At 40.0% G+C, this 10,130-nt stretch overlaps 1 protein-coding gene across 1 annotated transcript; it reads right to left on the bottom strand.

Moving 5' to 3' along the window:
- Nucleotides 1-263: 263 nt before the first annotated feature.
- On the bottom strand, nt 264-9,876 carry LOC146636443 (low affinity immunoglobulin gamma Fc region receptor II-like). Its single transcript, XM_085350328.1, has 7 exons — nt 9,789-9,876; nt 9,309-9,599; nt 4,876-5,139; nt 2,382-2,648; nt 645-764; nt 470-485; nt 264-390 (listed from the first exon to the last, which is right to left on the bottom strand). The coding sequence occupies exons 1-7, from the start codon at nt 9,859-9,861 to the stop codon at nt 264-266; spliced, it is 1,158 nt and encodes a 385-aa protein (XP_085206454.1). The 5' UTR covers nt 9,862-9,876.
- Between the last annotated feature and the right edge of the window lie 254 nt (nt 9,877-10,130).

Genomic DNA, 10,130 nt, shown 5'->3' with positions numbered 1-10,130 from the left:
ATTTATGTGGTCCTCAAATGTTCATATTTTTATTTACAGGATTGTAAAAACATGTTACATGGAATTAGTTTCATTAAATCAAAAATAAATTTCATCTCAAACTGCTCTGTGCATTTCAGTGCATATACTGTACCATTTCTGTTTTTGACTTGTTTGATTGATTCATAGACGTTAGCAGTACCTAAAGAAAAATATAAGCCAGGGTTACATTAATCATTTTATTACAGTTACACTAAAGATGAGATGTTTAATAAAGATCAATATTAATAATGATAATAAAGATGGTTTAAATGCTGACCATGTTGAAGAGAGTCGTACACATGAGTTTCATTCTGGTTGACTCCATGATTTGTGGAGGAGCCCGGACTGTGACTCTCAGACTGGATCGACCTAAAACAGGAAATAAACACAATAAACTCAAAAGTAACTGATGTTTGTTTAAAATAATAATAAAAAGTATTTTACCAACCTGGTGAAGCAGGAATCTGTGAAAGAGACAAATGTTATTACACATGTTTGTCATGTATAAATTGTTCCACTGATATTTTGTGTCATGAGATCAGAATACATGTATATGTGTGAATAATTAAAGTGTATGTAGCAAATAAACTCTCTAATACAGCATGAAAAGAAGAGGCTCTTACACTTGGACTGTCTGCAGCGATACAACAAGAGCAGGAGAATAATAATGAGAGAGACTCCACAAACCAGTCCAACCATCAACCACACAGGAGATGAAGCGCTGTCAGCTCCTGACACGGTTACTGTAATGACTAATGACAATTATTAAGTATTAATAAAATATAATTATATTAGATGTTTTACAGAGGTTCTCACAAAATAAACCACGTTGACTTCAAAAGTTAAAACACACAATTTAATGTTCCTTATAATAATAATGAAAATCATTTACAGAAATCATCTAAGGCGCTTGGAAAGAAAAGCATCTGGACTTTGTTTCTTGTAGACATTTCACCTCTTATCTGAGAAGCTTCTTCAGTTCTAAGGTCAAATGGTGGAGAGTCCCAGATTTAAACCCAGTGGGTCCAGACGCTTTTCTTTGCAAGCTCCTTTGACTAGGATGACCTGGATGACTGAGAACCTTCACAGACAAACCTAGTGGGAGTTTCTCCCCCAAGAGGGACATGGACCCCCTAATGATCCTCTACCTAATCACACAAGCCAAGGTATGAAAACGGGTGTGGGTCACAATCAGCCCAGGTTTTGGGTGAGCTCATTGTTAAACCTAGCTCCACCCCATCATGTAATTTCCTGAGGTCAGATGGCCCAGGATGTGAGTGGGAGATAAGGCGTCTTGGAAAGGATCACAAAACTTATTATAGATTATAGATGGCAGAGAGTTGGTGTCGTAAACCCCCGCCTCTGTTCAAAGATGGTCATTCACAGTGGACATAGATGGCTTCTTTCACTCCTCTTTCAAACCATCTGTCCTCTCTGTCCTAAACGTGAACTTTGTCTTCCTCAGAACAGTGACATTTGTCCTTTAGATGCAGATGGACAGCCTAGTCTTGTCCTGTGGAGGTGGCTCTTCTCTGTTGTGCCATGCGTTTATGAAGTGGCTGTTTGTCTCTCCAATGTAGAGGTCTGGGCATTCCTCACAACAATGTACAGCATACATCACATTGTTAAGTTTGTGTTTAGGAGTTTTGTCTTTGGGATGAACCAGTTTTTGTCTGAGTGTGTGGCTGGGTGTGAAGTACACTGGGATGTCGTGCTTGGGCAAGACTCTCCTGAGTTTTTCTAATAAACTGGCTACATATTTTACAGATTTTAGAAATTTTATATGGATGTGCCATGGGCTCCCCGGTGTCATCTATTGTAGCCAACCTTTACATGGAGGAAGTGGAAATAAAAAGTTCTTGGCTCTTTTAAAGGTAGAGTACCAAGCCACTGATACAGATAACAATATTATCATTCCCTATGTAGCCGGTCCAACCATCTTTGAACAGACGCGGTGGTTTATGACACCAACTCTCTGCCATCTATAATCCAGTTTTGAGATCCCTTCCCAGACGCCTTAACGCCCACTCACATCCTCGGCCATCTGATCTCAGGAAATCACATGATAGGGTGGGGCCAGGTTTCACAATGATTTCACACGAAACCTTGGCTGATTGTGACCTACACCCATTTTCACACTTTGGCTCATGTGATTAAGTAAAGGATCAAAAGGGGGTCCATGTCCCTCTTGGGGGACACTCCCGCAGGGCTTAAATCTAGGACTCTACACCATTTGACCTTAGAACAGAAGAAGAGTCCAGACGCTTTTCTTTCCAAGCTCCTTAGACTACGATAACCTGGATCACTGAGAACCTTAATAAGACATTTACTGAAACACACACTGTTTTGATCCTGCTCACCTTTAACTGACATCCAGCTCTGTGCTGACTCTCTTCCTGAGTACTGACACTTGTAGAAACCTTCATCAGACTTTGACACTGCAGAGATCTTCAGCTCCCCTCGGGTATCATTTTGAATAAGTTTGTCATTGTGATAGAAAAACACATTGGAAAGTATTTTTTGTGTTCTCAAACTGCAGCTCAGACTAACAGAAGCTCCCTCAGTCACAGGATGAACAGGACTCACCAGGATAGGAACATAATCGTAAGGATAATAAATAGAATTTTCTGTGAAAAGAAAATACAATTTATTCAGTCAGATGATGTTTATATGTGACTGCTGTAGTAGTGGTGTGATGTTTCAACACAGCTGCAGGAGGACAGGTGGGGCAGAATAGTTCACGGAGCTGCTGTTGTGGATTTTATTATGACATATATACTTGTATACACTAGACATGTTGTCATATTTACTCACATGAATCTTGTGTAATCATATATCCTCATATATGCTGTGCACACTTAGAATGAAGCGATTTATATAGAGGAGTCACTGTGTTAAGCATTTAACCTGAATGTTTAAATCACACAGCCCATATATTTAGGACAAATATATCTACCATCATATCAGTGAAAAACTTTGTGATCAATATTGTTTGAAAATGTAATAATTAGGATCAAAAAGTAACCTTTGATTGTGTTATGGCCAACAGTGACTAGTCCAACATAAGGTTAATGCAGCTCAGCACTTTTAGAGTATGCACATAGAACCCTTACTCAGCATTCATTTGTGTTTATCTGTACCACCCCACGCCCTTGTTGTCTCCAGGCCTTTCAATGCCTGTACAGAAAACAGCCCTAGCTGGGTATGCACCTGAGATTTTGGTCCTAGCTTCAGTTGCCTGAAAACAGGAAAAACCTTTTTTTTTTTTAGCATAAATAGCAGTTTATGTCTGGAATGCACACCCGATAAAATTGTCAACTTTTTAAAATTGTTAACTATTTAAGACCTACCACAGAACCAAGTCCGCCAGAGCTTATCTTTATATTTTTACATGCTGTAGTGCCATTTTGGGAGTATTTCAAGCTGCTATACATCATTACAACCATTGGAAGGGAGGACGAGCAAATACTGGCTGGCCGCGACAGACGCTGAGACAGCGCTTCATGGTGCAGTGTTTCCGATTGATGTGCTGCAGAGTCTGGTCAACACCTTCGAACGTCAGAGAGCTGCAGAGCTTCTTGAGCCTGGCCTCATACTACCGCAGGTTCATCAAAGCGTTTGTGACCATCGACAGCCCCCTCCACCGCGTGACGGATAAGAGCCAGTCCTTCAGCTGGGGTGACCCCTGCAAAGCGGCCTTTGTCCAACTAAAAGAGGCCCTCACAAAAGCCCCGGTTCTGGCCTACCCCAAAGCTCAGCAGCCTTCCATTGAGGACACAGATGCCAGCAATTTGGGGGTTGGAAATAAGCTGTGCACTGGGCTGAGCCGAGAGGAACTAGAGCAAGAGCCGACGCAAACTGCTCGCTGTAGTTCTAGCAGTACAGCACTTCTGGCTAGCTGCACTTGCCAAAGGTACTTGCAATTCATCTCCCTATAATACTAGCACCAGCTGCGTGGCGGCCTCCTCATCACTCCTACCACTGTGCCTTGCTGCTAGCTGGACTTGTGAGAGGTAGGGCTGTAGCGGGGTGACTCAGTTTTACTTCAGTATCTTAGCTGGCATTTTAGGCATCGCTGCATGCTGCTGGGAGCTCAGCATGGTGGTCAACGGAGGCAGCACATAAATCGGAAACACCGCACCATGAAGCGCTGTCTCAGCGTCTGTCGCAGCTAGCCAGTATTTGCTCGTCCTCCCTTCCAATGGTTGTAATAATGTATAGCAGCTTGAAATACTCTAAAAAATGGCGCTACAGCATGTAAAAATATAAAGATAAGCTCTGGCGGACTTGGTTCTGTGGTAGGTCTTAAATCGTTAATAAACTCTGTTCTAAGAATTAAACTCTTTTCCAGAGAATCATTATGAGTGATTTGATTTTAATTGGATCTGAAAAGCTCGACCTCATTGGTGGGATAAAGGTTATCATGCTGGGTACAAAATTTGTGACCCAACACTGTGCACAGTGCAAGTAAAATAAATAAAGTTTGAACTCCCTGACTGGCTCTGAACTGAGGGGAACTCAGACACAGCACAACCTTTGATACAACTGCACCTTTTTACATGATGATCTTTAAGAATAACACTTTGATGGCAAACACACTGAGCTTTTTAGTTGTTTAAATAGAAGAGAGAAAATATAAACAACTTTTGACAAATTGAATTATGAATAAATCGAGTGAAATGAGACCAACATAATTTAAGAATATTTTGATACTATGGAGCCTAAAATCTTCTGAAATTTAAATTTTTGTTTGTCTTCCCACATAAAATTACTTCACATACAGCAAAGCTGGGACAAATTTTAATGTGATGTCTAAATCATAAAAATCGAAGCAGAAAATGTATAATAACATACTCTGTACAGTGATGTTGACTGCTCTGCTGAACTCTCCTGATCCAGACTCACACCAGTACACTCCAGTATCTGACACCGATGTGTGGATTATACATGTGGATCCAATCATTAGCCAACAGTTATTATAATATGAAGGGTTGCGCTGTAGAACAGTCATCACTCTCCACTCTGTGAAGTTTCCCTCACAGGTCAGTGAGAGAGAGTCAGAGAGGAAGTGTTGCACTCTGTCAGGACTCACTGTGAGAGACACTGCTGAATTAACATCTGAAAACAACATGCAGTGAAGAGACAAAGTACAGAGACATTAGGATTCAAAATATCACAGTAAAAATATTCCTTTATTTTTTTCGTTTTTTTCTCGAGATCAGCTAATAATGTAAAAAGATAGTAATTATTTGGTGAAACTGCATTTTTTACATTGAACACATTATATTTTTAGTATCTTTATATTAGACTCACTGGTCCAAAATGAAAAGAAAAAAGAGAAAATCATGCAAAATAAATATTAAACATAAGGAAAATAAAATATATAAGCAAATGCTTTTTCTACAAAACACAGCTGTACAAATGTCTCCACCATATTTGTACCAAATCCTTTTCTTGTTAAACCCACAATAGCTGCAAATAAATCTATGAATGAGATTTCTTAATACAACTTTAAATATAGTGCAGTTGTGAATTTCTGTTCCAAGCTTTGAGAACTAATTCTTCCACTTCTTAATGTGAGCTGTCCAGTTTTATTTATGGGTTGTACATACAAACAAAGTTACCACATCATGATGTCACAGTCAAAAAAATATTTGCTGCTACAGCGCACATTTATACAGCTGTTCCAACTATAGGGGGATCACGCTTCTCAACTGGGAAAGTCTATACCAGGGTGCTGGAAAAGAGAGTCTGTCTGTTATTTGAACCTCGAACAGGAGGAACAATGCGGTCTTTGTCAAAGAACACTGAAACAGGTCTTTACACTCTCAAGGATAGTTGAGGATGCATGTGATTTTGCCCAGCCAGTCTATATGTGTTTTGTGGACTTGGAGAAGGTATTCAACCATGTCCCTTGGAGAGTCCTGTGGGAGGTGCATTGGGAGTAAAGGGTGTCTGGCCCATTGTTACAGGCCATTCAATCTTTATACAACTATTGCGAGAGCTTAGGCTGCGTAGCCGGCAATAAGTCAGACTCAATTCCGGTGAGTGTCAGACTCCGCCAGGGTTGCCCTTTGTCACCGATTCTGTTTGTAATTTTTAAGGACAGAATTTCTAGCTGTACCCAAGTGACAGAAGGCTTTCACTTGGGTGATCTCAGAATCTCATCTCTGCTTTTTGCAGATGATGTGCTTCTGTTGGCTTCATCTGGTGGGAATGGAACGGTTTGCAGCCGAGTGTGACACAGTGGGAATGAGAATTTCTATCCCAAGTGGAAGAGTTTAAGTATCTTGGGGTTCATGAGTGATAGGAGCGGGAGATTGAGGTCCGTCAGGGTGAAGAGAGAGCTGAGTTGAAAAGCAAAGCTCTCAACTTACCAGTCAATCTACGTCCCTACCCTCACCTATGGTCATAAGCTGTGGGTAGTGACTGAAAGACTGAGATTGTGGATACAAGCGACAGAAAAGAGCTCAGAGTACCACCACTGCTCCTCCACATGAAAGGAGCCAGTTGAGATGGTTTGGGCATCTGACAAGGATGCCTCCTGGGCACCTCCTGGGTGAGGTGTTCAGGGCATGTCACACCTGAAACATTCTTTCTACAACGGAAACCAAATATTCAGAAAGTTCTTCCCCTATCTGTTGCAGAAGTTCCCATATATGTGTGGCACTTCTAGGTTGCTTTGTTTTCACTCTTCTTTTCAGTTCATCTCAAACCAGCTCATTGTATCATGATGCCTCTCACTCTGTACAAGTCACCGACCCTGGATCAAGCAAAACAGCTCCAGGCCATCACACTTCCTCCTCCGTGTTTGACAGTTTATGCCACACACTGTGGGACCATTCTTTCACCTACTTGACGACCTACAAAGGTCCTCCGTGAGGAATGGAAGATTTCAAACTTTGATTCATCAGTCTATAATACCTTCTTCCAGTCTTCAATGGCGGTGTTTCATGGCCCAGGCAAGCCTCTTTGTCTTATTCTGACGTCTTAGCAATGGATTTCTTGCTGGAACTCATTGTGTCAAAGCTGCAGCTCGAATTCCTCTCTTCACAGTTGAAATTGAGACTTGCTTACTGCGACCACTATTAAGCTGTGCTTGAAGCTGTCGTTCTGTGAGCCACTTATCATGCAAACTGTTAACTATGACAAACTTGTCCTATGATTCAGTTGTGGCTTTGGGTCTGCCAGACCTCTTCCTGTCAGAGTTTGTTCCAGTTTCTGAGTGACCTCTGATGGTAAAGGAAACTGTACTCACTGACACCTTGACTTTCTTTGCAATTTCTCTCTAGGAAAGACCTAAATTTTTAAGTGTTATGACAGTTTGTCTCTCTTCCATTGCTAATTGCCTTTTTCTCACCATTTTTGCAGCAACACATTACTTTCTGTATTACAGTACTGTTCAACTGATGCTCAGGGGGGTGTAGTGTGTGTGTTCCAACACTCCTTTTATGGAGACAGAAGGGGTTGTAAGTAACTTAGAAAAGTTGGAACACATGTAGCAATTAGTAGCACCAGTTTTGAAGTCTTGATCAAGCTCCATTGCTGCAGAACAGCTTTAAATTGTTAACCCATTTTGTGTTCCCTTTCTGTATATTTCTGAAATGTATATTATTTTTCAGTTTTGGTTAACCTTATCTTTTTTATAACCTCTGGCAGTTCACCACTTACCTCCTGTTCTCCACCTGGAGACAGCATGTGACATGCACTAGTACCCTCAGTGACACGCAAAATAAAACAATGAATACACTACGTACTAACTACACAAGACAACACAACACACTAACTATACACTCCAACCACGCCAAATGTGACAAATCTCCCACATCTCAAAACTCGCTGTCCATATCACTATCTCTCTCTATCTCTCTTGCACTCACTCGCTCTCTCGCTGGGGGATGACACTGCAATATATTTAGTTTAGGCTCAAAGTGTCAATGTTCGCTTATTTGACTAAACATCACTTTCATATGCAAAACCTGGGTGGAACTAGGACCTGTTGATCCACCCCAGTTCTAGTTTCAGCAATTGAACAAATGTACTGTTTATCAGGTTGGGGAAACCTGCAGCCAGGTGAGACCGAAGAAGTCACTTGGATGGTTGATGAAACTTTTCTACCACATACAAAGTCCAGAACACAATCAACTTTTTGGGACAATAAATCTACAGTACGGCATCAGAAGTTACATGAAAAGATGCAGATGAACCATTGCCTTAGTCTGATGTTTAAATCAGGCAGCTTGCTGACAGCTGATCGAAATCCACCCACCCAATTTACCGATACCTGCAACAAACAAGGGTGTGTCTACACAGGAGCATGGGGTGTACTAGACCATGTTTATTTCAAGCCCTCCATAAAAACTAAAATCAGATTTGAAGTTAAATGACATCTTACATGGCATTAACTAAATATTTTCAAAATCTAAAAGTAAAAGCATTTTTTCTAAAAGATAAATAATTAAATAATAATAATAACATCTATTTCTAGCAGCATAAAATGTTATTAAAGCACAGAGAAGACTTCAGAACCCTGATACGCTTGCTGTTCTCACACACACAAACACATAATATGACCACACATCAAATTTACCTCATCCTGGGGATAAAATACTTTCTTTTAGTCTTTTATTCTTCTAATTATCTTTTAAAATGCTTCTGTCATAATTCTGTGATATTGTCTGTTTCACAGATTCCTTCTACAGTGAGATATTTTGCAGCAGCAGGACCAAAACTAAAAGCCTTTGAAGTATATTTTAAATGAACAATAACAGCAGCTGTTATTTGTGACGTCTTCTTCTAGCGTCCATCTGTAGTCAGTGTTTGTCTTGTATTTGTCAGAGCTGTTAACCTGCCTGCTGACATCTTTGTTTCTTTATTAACTATATTTGACTTTTTTATCTGAACACCTACCTGAGCAATAAAGAGTCTTAACTGTGTAAATCCTGTCTGTGCACTAAGTAAAAATAATCAGTACAAACAGTAACACGAGTTTGAATATCAAAGTAAAAGTATTCAAATAGAAAACATTTAAAATCTCATAGATGTCTTTTGTTTTTCATGTTATCACATTAAATAAAAACTGAAAAATAAGAAAAGGAAACAAGGAAATTCAGTTTGGTTTGATCACAGAGAGAAAGGAAAATATTCAGTTCAGTTCTTCTTTTGGGAAGTTTTAATGTACACAGACATCAATGGTTGTCATGGAGATGAGATTTTAATAAATCTTGTTGAATAAAAATGATGACCTAACATGAGCTTATTGAAAGGACAGAGAGAAACAAACTGACCTGCAGACCAGACAAACTTTGGTTGACTGTGATCAGTGTGATACTCTGGGTCTCCTCTTCCAGCTCTGCACACATATCCTGCTGTGTGTGTCTGTCCATGAATGATGTAGGAGCCCTGTGCAGTCCCACTGCCATCAGGTAGCAGCTCATAACTGTAGGATTTCCCTGATAGATCAGGAACAGCTTTATACCAGTAGAAGCTCCATCCTGCAGACGGATGTTTAACCTCACAGTTCAGAGTTACTGAGGCTCCAGGACTCAGCCATGATGGAGACACAGTGAGGACAGGATCTGTTCAAGAAAGATTTTCTCTCAATGTTTTGTTTCGTAACTCTGAATTCAATTTCACAAAAATGTTGACTCACAAATATTTATTATGAACTAGAGTGAGACTATCTAAACGTGAAATATCTCAACATGTACTAATAAAAACACATTTTTACAAACTTTTTGTATTTTCAGGAAAAAAGGAGTTATGACTGCACTTACTGTCAAAAACTGTCAGTGTGACTGAATCACTCCACTCTGTTGTTTTATTCTGTGAACTTTTCATTCTGCCCTTACAGCGATAGTTTCCACTGTTGTATGATGAAGCAGATCTAATCCTGTATTCATTTAGATTTGGAGGTTTTATGATGCTGTTTGTTTTCCACTCATAATCCCACTCAGTGTCTCCTCCATGGATCTCACATCTGACAGTGATCGTCTCTCCTCTGTATATCTCAGACCAGTTTGGATACAGAGTCACAACAGACCTGATTGAGACTGTTAATGTTCAAGAAAGTACAATAAAAACACATGAATGACAAAAGGTACAATTAC

This window comes from Diplotaxodon limnothrissa, linkage group LG3 (assembly GCF_057381915.1).
Source record: "Diplotaxodon limnothrissa isolate DT_005_m linkage group LG3, D_limnothrissa_male_GT1.1, whole genome shotgun sequence".
NCBI lineage: Eukaryota > Metazoa > Chordata > Actinopteri > Cichliformes > Cichlidae > Diplotaxodon > Diplotaxodon limnothrissa.
The sequence above is the reverse complement of the archived record's forward strand: the minus strand, read 5'-3'. Positions and strand labels throughout refer to the sequence as shown.